General features: G+C 41.1%; 1 protein-coding gene across 1 annotated transcript in view; it reads left to right on the forward strand.

The window, feature by feature from the left end:
- The first annotated feature begins 2477 nt into the window (after window positions 1-2477).
- Window positions 2478-13008, forward strand: part of IGSF5 (immunoglobulin superfamily member 5) — a 31925-nt gene continuing 21394 nt past the window's right edge. Inside the window, exons 1-3 of the mRNA XM_054390324.1 lie at window positions 2478-2535; window positions 9952-10272; window positions 11758-12066. Of these exons, the coding sequence (XP_054246299.1) occupies window positions 2478-2535; window positions 9952-10272; window positions 11758-12066 (688 nt within the window). The remainder of the gene's footprint in view (window positions 2536-9951; window positions 10273-11757; window positions 12067-13008) is intronic.

The raw sequence follows: 13008 nt of genomic DNA on the forward strand, positions 1-13008 counted from the left end.
TGTGCACCTGTGGAGAAGGTAAAAAGCAGTTCAGGCCAAACCTTAGATGTGTAATTCATCATTGGCCAAAATACCCTATTTCATCTGGGGTTTGGGTAATATTTATTGTCCTTTGAAAGTCCATTTCTAAATGAAACAAAACATATATTCCTTCATTTCTCTTCTCACTTCACCATAAGTTATTTACTGGTTTTGACCAGAATTTGGGCATAAGACTCTAACAAATTTATTCCTCTGCATAAAATTTTGTTAAGCAGAGTTTGTTTTGGTGCAACCTGATTTGTAAGTAGAGGTATGTAGGCTGCTGCCTGGGTTGGCAGGATCTTCTCCAGGCCTGTAGAATCTGCATGAGATCACAACTTCCTGGAGAAGGACATAGCACTGCCTTTAGGATTTGGTTCCTAGTGCTTTACTTGGGCCATTTCACTTCATATGACAGATAATACTAACTCTTAAAAAATACCAACTGGTTTGTGTATATGCTAAGAGCTATTGCAGTGCCAGAACAAGAAGAAATCCCTCTGAGCTCTGTATGGTGACTCTTCTGCCTCATCTGCTCTGCACACAAAACATGGAAGTGAGAAAAAAAAACAAACAACAAAACCTTCCAAAATGCACTGGGCAAACCCAAAACAGACCACAAACTAGCCCTCTTTTCAATATGCAGGTGAACAAATCAACTCACATGTTTCACTTAAAATGTTTATTAGTTGACAGGGCTGTCCTTTAGGGCAGGATAAACTAAAAGCTTGCAGAATGTGAAAACACAGAGTAAGATGCCAGCCTAGCTGCTCAGGTTGCATCTGCTGCAGTAAACTCAGGGAGACACTCTGGTTGCAGCATTGAACAGTGAAGAGAGCTCCAGTATGGCTTGATGCTGTAGCTCAATGTGTTTGGAAATTATTTATGTTGGTTGCTGTGGTGCTGCAGGCAGGGAAGGACTTGGTGCAGGACATTCTTCCTACATGAGCACTCTAAGAGAGGTACTGCCACCTACCCCTGTGCCATCCCACCACTGCTGCTTTCACAAAAGCCCTGCTGGGAATTCATGCAGCATTTTTGCACAAAATTAACTGCTTGCTTAAGGGCAGGAAAACAGCTGGGCCAGGGCTTTTGTGGTTTGTCCCTTGGTGTGGTTTTGATTTTAGCAAAAGGGCAGTTTAAAAAGTATGGTTGTTACAGGAAACTCAGGGTATCTCTGTGGTGGTACTATTATCTGTGCATTGCACAGAGCTGCCACAAAGAACACCGCTGAAATCAAAAGCTCTTTCCTGATGAGAAATTTGAGCTAGCCACAAAGCCTCATCCTCTGGCCCGTGTCCCTTTCATGAAGGCAAACTTCAGTTTCACAGCTGAAAAGTTTGTAAACCAGGCAGCACAAAGTCTCTTCCACATATTTTGAGGGGGAGGAGGAGAATAATGTCACACAAGTGAATCACACTGGAAAGGCAGAAAATGCAGAAGGTGATTGTTCACACCCAAGCTCTGTATCTTATCACTGACCGTGATGGAGAGCTGGTGGTGGGTTTTTTTCAGGATGTAGGAGGCACTCTTGTTCACAGAAATAATTCTGGGGACTCTCTTTTCTCTAGCATTCTTTCTGAGCAATCAGACTGGGGAGCTGAGAGGAGATTCAGTGTTTCTCATCCTTGCCCTGGATGGAGAGCCCTGGATGGAGAGCCCTGGATGGCAGGAGCTTTACCCCCTGGCCAGGGTGGCCACTGTGTGTTGAGGGCTTGATGGGACTGCCACAGCAATCATGGCACCAGGTTTTCCCCTGGAAATATGTGAAAAGGAATCCTAGCTTTGTAGTAAAGCACACAGAAAAGCATCCAAACAAACTTTCTTGGTGTAGCAGTGTATTGGGCTATATTTCCACTTCCTCTCATGAAGGGTGCCTGGTGTTGGAAGCATCAGGTTTCTGAGGGCATTTAACAACCCATCCAAATGGAGGTCTGTGCCTCTTGGACCCCAAGGTAGAGGCTAATACCCTGCTCAGTTCCCCTGCATGACAGTAAGTGATGGAGCACAGGATTCCCTATTGTGCCCAGGCTCTGGATGGCACATGCACAATGCACACACAGTTGTGGGGCACTTAGAGAATTATTTTTCCCAGCTGCTCATGATTAATGATGCAGATGGAGCTCCCCTGACACAGTCAATCCTGAAGCAGTAGGGTTGTAATAGCTAGGAGGGGCTAAGGACACAAGAGATGCAAGGTGTGTAGGGGGAGGTGTCTCTGCTGTAGAAAGCTCCTCTACTTATTTTGAAACAGTTGTTTTGGAAAAGATACAGATTTCCTTCCAAACTCTCCCTCATTTAATCTTCTCCCCTTGTTTGTAATACAGGTTGCATGAAGGACACAAAGCAGCAGCTCATTACCAAGTTTCTTGATAAGTTCTGTCCTTCAGCTTCTTCTCAAGTATGCAGTGAGTGCTGGTGGCTTTCTGCCTTAGGGACCAAGAAAGAATGCTCCAATGGGGAGGTTCCAGAAATTCATTTTACTTCCTCTCTTCTTAACTGCCTTGCTACCAGGTAGGACACATTCATAACCTGTGAAATGACTCACTGTAGACACAATGTGTGAACTAATTTTAAAGCCATGCCAATGACTTTAAAATGATGATATCAGACTGAAGAGCCAATCCCAGATGGGGATTATTTAAACTGTTTAAACTGGTTAAGTTTGCATGTCAAGCCTGAATGATCTGATGGCTGGAGTGAGCAATGGAGGGGGTGGGGAGGCTGCCCTCTCTCACTTCCAATGAGCAGGGGTGTCTGCTTATTTCTACTTCTCCTTGCATTCATCTTCCTGCTGTCTGTTTGGGACTGCTTTTGGGGGGGGCATCTGCAGAAAGCTCAGTATTGGTGCTAATTTTGCTTCCAGAAATATGTGCAAAGTATAATTTTGATAGTTTGCCTCCAATTTGCATTTCACATGCCTGAATTTCAAAGTGAATTCAGATAAAAGGTGTCTTGGTGGCAGAGCTTTAGTGAAGATGTGAGTATAAAATGACTAGTTGGGTAACAGAGACAAGGCTGACACTTTTTTTTCTTATAAAGTAGCTGGAGTTTTAACAGGCTCTGATAGAAGGGAGCTGCAGTGAGATGAGAGGAGAGGAATTATTGTGCCTTAATAACTGATGAAAGGAAACAGAATGCAGGAACAAACATTGAGTTTTCTGAGCAGAGTGGTGCTCCGAGTGAAGCTTCATGGGGATGTGTGGTATTCAACAAGCTCTTAAACAACCTAGTGAAGAGGAGTGAACTGTGAGGTGGCAGACTTTGCAGGTGGTGCAGAATTACTTAGGGCAGCCAAATCCAAAAAGAGAATAGAAAGATTTGCCAGAAAATGTCATGATGCCAAGTAAGTAATAAAGGAGCAGAAAACATTAAATGCAAAGTATCACTGAACTGCATACGTCTAGTGGGGGAAAGGAGTCGATATCTTGGGATGTCTGAATTGTTGAAAAAAGAAAATTTCACAGCTTTGTGTCTTCTGCAAAGGTAATACAATGAAACCAAGCATTTATATAAATCTGTGAAAAGCCTATATCTTGAATATTGGCTGTTTTGTTAGCTCTTCCATTTCAAAAAGTATATATTAAGTCTGAGGAAGGTATAAGAGGCCTTCGTTAGATTGGGATATTTTTCTGATTGTGAAAAAAAAAGAAGAAATAGTAAAAATTGATTAAAATAATTGATTCCCTGGAGGTGAATGGGGAAATGGTTATTCACAGTTTCTCATAACAAAAAGAACTAGTGGCAACCAGTAAAACTATCAGGAAAATAAAAAGCAAGCCAATTTAAAGCAAACCAAAGAATGCATTTTTCTCTCACAATATAGAACAAAGTAGTAAGGCTCATGGTCACTGGCTATGGGGGATGCCAAATTACAAAAAAGGCTGAAATAAGCTAGAAACAAATATCATGGTGTGTAGTTGTCCTTTAGCAGCAATGGCATTGCAGATCACAGGGCTGACAGGCAGTGTAGGGTCTTTGCCTGCAGCCAGGATATAGGTGGTGGTGCTGTGGTGTGCCCAGCCTGCGGATCATTACCATTGCAGACAAGCAGAAAAGAGGGGAGTAGTCCAGCAGCAGAGCCAGGAGCAGCTGCAAGGGACAACTATCAAACAGAGAAGAGATGGGAAGACACATGTAGGGGTTGTGGAGGGGTTTGTGTGCATGTGGGTGGAAAAATGTGTTGTTGAATGCCAGCAGACTGGTATTACTTGACAGAAACAGCCTATAAGCATTTAAAAATCGTTGTTAACATAAGCAAATAATCTAGTCCTTCTCTGCAGGCTTTGATAAGCTGTAACCTATTTTGGTTTTCCAAGAGCTCAGCTGGAGGGCTGTTAGTTTTTGAAGTAAACTTGAGATGTGCTAAGGAAAAATCGTACTGAATCCAACCCAATCTATTGCAGAGCTGTTGCTGGAGCAGTGGACCACTGATGGGCAGGGAAGGCAGAAGATAAGGTGGGATGAGCAAAAGACTAAAGAAAGAAAGAATGAAAAGAAAACACAGTGGAAGGAAAAAAAACCCTTTAGAAATTCTAACAGACATCAGAGAAGGAAAGGAGGAAGACAGACACTAGACTCAAAAACAGAAGAGTAAAAGGCAGTGTTTATGGAAGTGTAGAGGGGGAGATTATTTTGAAATGTGATAATGAGGCTGAAAGGAAAGGAATCATTATGAAAAAGGGGTAATAAACTCATCCTGTCCTTCACTGCGTGGCACCAAATAGGTCACTTAGGAAAGAGGAAAGACAGAGTCAGAGGAGAAGGGCAGAAAAAGAAGGTAGCTACATCTCAGTGCCCTTATTGCCAAAACCTTCAGCATGAAAAAGTTGTCCTTCAACGTTATCTCAGACACAGGATTGAAAACATTGGTGATGAAGGGCAAGGGCAGTTCTTCAGCAAAGGAGGTTCCCTCAGTGCAGGTGTCATCCAAGGAATGGGATGCATTTTTGTTTCTTCAAACCTTCCGTGATGTGACAGTGAATTTGAGTGACAGAGGCAGAAATAAACAGCTCATAAAGGAGTTGGTGCATACTCTGCATTCTCTTGAGAAGGACTGAGCAACTGAAATGCAGTAAAGTCTTATCAAAGCAAACTTTAAGCAAACTTTCAGGACTGGTGCTTGCTTTATAAACATCTAGTGATATGCTTCAAGGAAGGTGTCTCAAGTCAGCTTTGTTCTTCAACAGCCAAGGTGTAATACAATAGCAGGAACACAGCCTAACATTTCCCCATTGCAAAGATGATCTGTGCCAGGGGGAGATTTCTTACTGTTTTTGCTTGAGGAAGCAGATGATAAACCAGCTGTTTAGAGCTGAACACGTAATTCCTGTAAAGTGCAATGACAGTCTAGCCTGAGCCCTTAATTTTCCTAAAAACAACCATCTGCAAGATATTTTTAAGCAGTATGTAAATGAAATTAACACTAAAATTTTCTCCTTAATGCAAAGAGCAGGGTCCAGCAAAAGAACTTACAACACTACCTTAAGGCACTAGGAACTGGATCTAGTTCCCATTTCTGTCATGAATGTCTTCTTTGACCTTACACAAGTAACTTTATCAGCACTTGTACATGGATTGGACAATGGCACACACTGTTGGTTCAAGACTCCATGTGCTCCTTCAGGATAAAAAATAAAAGATAAAAAGTTTAAACCACCAACAGTGTTTTGGCAGCAGGTGAAGAGGGCTCATGAAACTCCTTTTCCTTTGTCTAGAGGACAAATTTTATGAGGAGTGGCTGAGAGAGCTGGGGTTGTTTAGTCTGGAGAAAAGGAGGCTCAGGGGAGACCCTACCACTCCCTACAACTACCTGAAAGGAGGTTGTAGAGAGGTGGTGGTCGTTCTGTTCAACCAAGTAATGAGTGTTATGACAATAGGAGATGGCCTCAGCTCCACCAAGGGATGTTTAGATTGGATATTAGGAAGAATTTCTTCACTGAAAGGGTTATAAGGCAGTGGAATGGCTTGCCCAGGGAGGTGGTGGAGTGTTCATTCCTGGAGGTATTGGAAGAGTCTTGTAGATGTGGTGATTAGGAACATGGTTAAGTCAAGGACTTGTCAGTGTTAGGCTAATGATTGAGCTTGGTGATCTTAAAGGTCTTTTTCAATCTAGGCAATTCAGCAATTCTGTGAATTGTGCTGGGTTTAAAGTGAGATCTAAATGGAGGCAAGGCTGAGCTATGTCCCACTCCTTAGACCTCCAAAGAATCCCCAAAGAGTGCTTAGGGATCTGTTCCCTAACTCAGAGAAGTCAATGAAAGATCATCTATTGCTCCAGAAGATTGGTTGGTGGTAGAATATGTGGATCTGATCATGCCTGTAGACTGATAAAAAATGATTCTATTATATTAGGAGAGATAAATGAAGGAATAACTCATACCTACCTGCCTAAACTGTCCTGACTGTCTGAAGAAAACAAACCCAGTATTAGGTTGTTTTAGAGCTGGTGATCACTGACTGTTCATTGTTAGGTGATACATTTCAAGACTATAATAGAACTCACAGACATGATCTCATAGCAAATGATTAATTAACAGCTAGCAACGTACTGAAAGTCACATCATTTACTCAGAGCCATTGTAAACCGTGGCTCCTTAAAAAAGTAAAGTGTTTGCACAGATATGGAAATAAATTGCACATGCAGAGTTTGCTTTAAGAGAACAATGTGAAGAAGTACTGCAGCTCTTGTTTCATGATCAACTAAATGCATTTTGGTATTAATTCTAAGGAATTTTGTTCTTGACTGTGTCTATTGTCATGGTAACTGCTAATGTCCTCTTCAACAAAGCAGGAAAACTTCAAGCAAAGTGTAAAAATCAAAAAACTCAGTAGTGGATGTGTTATAGACATAATAGATGTATGGGGAGTAATACTGTAAAGGCTGGTACAATATGATTCAAGAAGAAAAAAAGCTAATTCAGATACATTTGAGTTTAGGATGGTGTCTCAATCCTGTTAATATAAGTTCTGAATATAAGCATGACAACTGGATGTTGAATATGAGGCAAGAGTGCCATATTATGTGACAAACAGTCTCACTGGAATGCCTTTCATCACTGCATGTTCATGTGAAAACCCCTAGCTCTGTCAATGATGTCATCCACAGACACGTGGCCAATTTGTAACATTCAGAAAGTGACAGACAGAAAATAGAGGAAATGACATTGAAGCATTTTGTAAACTGTTTGTAAAACAATGTATTAAGGCATACATGTAGATTTGACTGCTGAGTTCATCTTCAAGCTGTTTCATGTTTTAAAGCATTTCAGGTTGCCTTTACAAGTCTGAAGAGAGCTTTGAATAAATGTTACTAGAAAGAAAGAGACATTTAAATCAAACAGAAATGTGTTTTACTGTATCTTATCTGGCTTTATCAGCTATCAGTGAAAGTGAAGTTTGCCTTTCATTTAACATTTTATTCCTCACACATAGATGTATTATGGAGAGTGAGGTGCATGGCAGAGGTAACATAACCCAGGAAGGTGGAAAATGTTTGTAAAGGTTTTTGTGAACATCAGAAAATTCAGAGTCAACCATGCAAAGAACCAGAGAGAGCTAAGTTTGTGTAATCCTGCAAAACAAAGACTGAAAAGGCTCTTGTCTGTAAATACGTGTGGTGAGTGGGAGGGAAGAGAGGAGCTATTTATATTAAGGAACAATTCTTGGCATGAACCTATTTAGATGCATGCTACCTAGGATTAAATGTGAGCTAGGAATTAGGAAATGTTGTCATTGGAGCAGTAAAATTACAGACCTATGCCCTCAATGTATTGACTAAGGCTCTGCTTGCAATGTTGTAACTGAGATAAGGCTCTAGTTCCATTATACAGCTATCAAATGTCTCTTTTGTGTGAAACAATGCAGCATGTTCTTCCCTACTCACACCAGCTATTGACTGAAAGAAAAATGAATGTTTAAATAAATTATAATTAATCCATTAATGAACAAACTACCTAAGATGTACAAAACCTGATTTGAATGAAACCTTTAAAAATTCATTTCATTGTCTTGAATATTCTTAGCAAGGAAGTAATGGCCATTTCAGACTTTCTTTCTCCTGTGAAATAATTGAACACTTATTCTCAGGCCAAATTTGCAAGCACAGGGTTTTAATTAGACTGTTATGGAATATAGCATCCAATTGCTCTAATTATGCAGACTACAGCCTGAATTGTTAGGGGTAGCACTGTCAGTCCTGGTGTTTCCTCAGCATGGATGTTTCTCAGTAAGTGGTGAAAAACTCACTGCTGAGGTAGATCTCAGTGGTAGGGCTGCTTGGTCTGCAGGGAGCTTGTGAAATCTCCATCCTTGATGATACACCACATGACTTGACAAGGCCCTGTGCAAGATTTTCTGAGAGGTCCCTTGCCACCAAAACTTTTCAATGCCCCCATCAAAGAGCAGCTCTGTCACAGGGAGGTGCAGGTGAGCACTAGGCCAAAAGGGAGCGGACCTGAGCTTAAAGGCAGGTGCAGAGATGTTATCAGCTGTGGGGGATGAGGAGGAGCTGTGCCCGGTGCATGCAGAGCACAGGCAGTCCTCTGAGATGAACCTTGGTAGCAGCAGGGCCTGGAATGGCAACCCTCTCTTATCCTCCACTCTGCCTCTGTAGCCAGCAAGGCTGTGGGTGTCAGTGACTTAGGAAGGTGCATGGCTTATGAGAGCATGCCATTTTGGGCTCCACAATAGAGGAAAGACGTTGGTTAGCTGCTCTCTGAAGCCCTGTTTCCTAAGACACCAACCAAATAATATGGGACGTTCTTACAGTGTGAAGGTTTGCCTCTTATGAAGAGTAGGGTAGACAATGTTCTTTTTTTGAGCAATGCTTTAAGATTTGACCACCCTCAGAATTGCACCATATCCCCTGGCTATTTCAGGGACTGAAGTCACAGCTGCTCCTTTGATAAAGAGGGTCTCTGCTTTTATCCTTCCCTCATGTTCTTCTTGGCAGAAGTGAGTGCTTCTCCCTTCTCATGCACAGGGGCTTTACCATCTGCCTGGGCAACAGCTGCATCTTCATTCCTCTGAGGGCAACAGGTGGCCCTGGGTCTGTTGAGGAGGAAAAGAAAATAAAGTGCCTTCACAGTAGCCAAAATTCATGCTACCTTTTAATGAAGAAAACCTCATTAATTACAGCAGTTCTTGTTAACGGAAAACTGAGAACGCGGGTATGTGATGCATGAATGAGAAAGAAGGGAAGAGACAGATGAATAAAGGAAAGAACATAGAATGACATTCAATGGGGCTGCAAAAAATCATTGTCAATCTGAGGTATGGAAAAGGGACCAGTTCCATTCTCTTTTATTTATTTAAATTCTACAGAACTCAATGTATTTTCCTTTTTAAAAGTGGTATGTTTTTTTCTTTCAACAAAATTTTAGTGAATCACTGGAGAGAAAAACATTGGTTTTGGAGTAGGAGGAAGAGAGACAAATCAAATGCATCTTTAAAGAAAACCGTTTAATCTAAATTAAAGCTGAAAAATTAGACTGTGCATCTACATTTCTGAACTAGTTAAGACCTTTCAAGCTGTATAAACTACTTTTTGGCTTTGTGATGACTAGCTTGGGGATGCATTATAATAAGGCAACATTTGACCACTCTTTACTGCTGTGGAATTAATGTTACTCAGTTGCAAATTCAATTCACCATTCATACCTTTAACTACTTACTGATAGGCATTATAGAAAATGAGACTAGAATCTTTTCCTGGAAGTGCTGGGTACTCATGGTTGTTGGAGGTGAAGTGCCAGCTCAACTTAATCAACAGCCTTTCCTGACATGTGACTAAGTGCTCTTAGTGAGGAATACTAAGCCAGGACACCTGGCTTTTTAACCTTAAATTGCTGGCAGTAAAAACTAAGTCAAATGCCTTTAGTGGTGATGTTGTATGTATATTTACAGGCTATATTTTTTTCTTCCTTCCAGGTCTCGGCTTTTGTTACTCTGTTATAGAAGGCCCTACTAATGCAACAGTCCTTGCTGGTTCAGAAGCTCGGTTTAACTGCACTGTGTCATTAGACTGGGTAATTCTCATTTGGCTGTCCAATGGGAGTCCTGTCCTCACTGTCACCAGTGCTCAAGGAGCTATTGGACCATCAGACCGCTTTACCTCTCAAAATTACACCAGTAGCAATGGGGTTACCTTGGAGTTGATCATCCACAACACCCAGCTGAGTGATTCTGGAAAAATTGAATGTAGTATCCAGCAATTTGGTGAGAGCAGATTTGCATTTCTTTCTGTTCAAGGTACGTATAAGCCACCAATACAATGCTATTTTATTATACTGCACTTAAAGGAATCCTCTGATGAATTGCTCAAATTATCCCTGTGAAGAAGTACTTGCTCTCATTTACTATCCTTTGTCTCCTGTCCTTCTTGTCTTAATTTTACTGTCAAAGCAGGTTTCAGAGTCACTTTCAGAGTGCCATTAGCAAAGGTTATAATTACCCTTGTTCTTTCCTGTTAAAGCTCTTGTATGTTATTCAGTTGCATTAAAGTGCCCACCAGCAGTCATCAAAAATGATCTTTTGGTTAAAACCAATATGGATTAACTCTATGTACATCTTTGTATGTGATCTTTCTGCTGTCTGTAAGGCAGATCTCCCTCCTGCTTTCTGACTCAGGAGTTAGTTTCTATCCACCTTATCTGAGTTTTACTTAATAGAAGTAGTGTAGAAGTGTTGTAGTGTAGAAGTGTAGAAGTAAAGACCTTGAAACACAAGATGATATTTTTCATAAGATTGCTGCTACTAGCAGAAACAAAAAGCTCCTATGTGTGAAGCCTCCCTATATGAAACCTCTTTTTCCTCTCTGAAGCATGAGCAGTGAGAGAATGCTTCCAGTAAAGCAAGATCTAACCACCAGAAACTATTAATTTGTGAAAGAGGTGCTTCATGCAATGAGAATGGCTCATCACCTACCTGTAAACCTTTCCTGATAAAACCTGAGCATGCTCAACACTTGGAAGTGCCCTGATTCATTAGATTGGCCTTCAGCTGGAAATATGTCAGGGTAGCTAAAAAGTATAATGTTATGGTTTTTATTATCACAGTATCACAGTATATCAGAGGTTGGAAGGGACCTCAAGAGATCATCAGGTCCAACCCCCCCTGCCAGAGCAGGATCACTTAGAATAGTCTGCACAGGAACACATCCAGGTGGGTTTGGAAAGTCTCCAGAGAAGGAGATTCCACAAGCCCCCTGGAGATCTTGTTCCAGTGCTCTGTCACCCTCACTGTAAAGAAGTTTCTCCTCATATTGAGGTGAAATCTTCTATGGTCAGATTTGAACCCATTGTTCCTTGTCTTATCACTGTGAACCACCAAAAAGAGCCTGGCCCCCTCCACTTGACACCCACCCCTCAGATATTGATAGACATTGATCAGATCCCCTCTCAGTCTTCTCTTCTCAAGACTAAACAGCCGCAGGGATCTCAATCTCTCTTCATAGGGGAGGTGCTCAAGTCCCCTTATCATCCTCGTGGCTTCTTATTGGAAAGGTATTGAAAGTTGAGACTTGTGCTTTAGACATACTGGGCAATGCATCCATGAAGTCACAATATTTGAATGTTTATATCATGCATATGGTATATATGTTAATAATGATTGGTTTGTACTTCATATCTCAAGACGTAACTATTTCTGGGTAGCAAGATAAAATTTAAAACAATCAGCAGGAAAGCGATGCATCCAAATATTCTCAAGGAACAAAACATCTTTTCCCTCCTACAGTTAATGGATCTTTATTCATCAAAAATAGCACCTTAACAGTAAAAGAGAACCAAACAGTTGAAATTGCTTGTGAAGCCTTAGGATGGGCTCCAGCTCCAGACATTACCTGGATGAGAAATGACTCTTTCATTGATAAGTCCAGCTATGTTACTCAGGAAAGTCAAGGATCTAATGGCCTCCACAATGCTCTGAGCATCCTAACTTTGACTCCAACGGACACTGAGATTTTGACTTGTTTAGCTGACATAGAAGCACTCCCTGACCCTCAGAATGCAACTGTAGCTGTTATTTTTGACAACTCTGCTATAGGTAAGCAAATGTTTGCTGTACTTTGCCTATGCTGTAATGCCTGTATTGTATACTCAGAACTGTGCTTTTTGTTTTGTTTTGCTCTGTTTTGTTTTGAAACATCCTTTATTTGAAAATGAAATACTGTGAGATAGGAAAAGGTGATAGAATTAAGACCCCTTAGTCACAACCTGATACATAGGTAGAGTAAAACTCCTATCTCCAAGAGGACTAGTGTAAGTAACAAAACCCAAAAGTCCAGCCTAGGACTGAATAAGACAAATGAAGAAGTGTATCTGCTACTGACTCCTCCTATGCATTCACTGCTAAGGAAACCTGCCTTGGCTCCATGACTGAGTAGTGAACTTGGGTCTTAAATATCCTTGATTAAGGCTTGCCTGCTATGTTAACATAATTTGTTAGACCTCATTTACTCCAAGCCAAACACCCAGGGGAAATTGTTCTCCATAATATTCAATACCAGTTTTACCACTGACTTGGAAACTCCCCCTGAAATTTACTCCCAGTTTCTGCACACGACCCAGAAAAGATTTTCCACTAGCATTTAAGGTCCAAATAAAAAGTTGTCCATATGAATAGCGACTAGATGTGGGGAAGCTGTTGTGTTATGATGGTAGCATCCCCAGGCCTGCACTCAGAATGGCATCTAGTTGCAGATGGTAGCATTTATATGTAGGAAATTCTGTACCATACACCTTTCACCAATATGCTATAAGAAAATCTTTGTATGTTGTTTATTCACCCAATACAGAACAAGAAGCAGGTCATCATGAGATGCTGCATATTCATGGGCCTTATCCCAAAGTCTACTTAGGTCAAAATGCCATTGGGCCTGCTTTTCTTTTCCTGACATGGTCTCTTTGGATAGTGCATTTGGTTGTTTTTTATTGCCTTTATTTAAGGAGCTTCAAGGTTGCTTGAATCAGTGTGTGGATGTTGGGC

This window comes from Indicator indicator, chromosome 1, assembly GCF_027791375.1.
Source record: "Indicator indicator isolate 239-I01 chromosome 1, UM_Iind_1.1, whole genome shotgun sequence".
In the NCBI taxonomy this organism is placed as follows: domain Eukaryota; kingdom Metazoa; phylum Chordata; class Aves; order Piciformes; family Indicatoridae; genus Indicator; species Indicator indicator.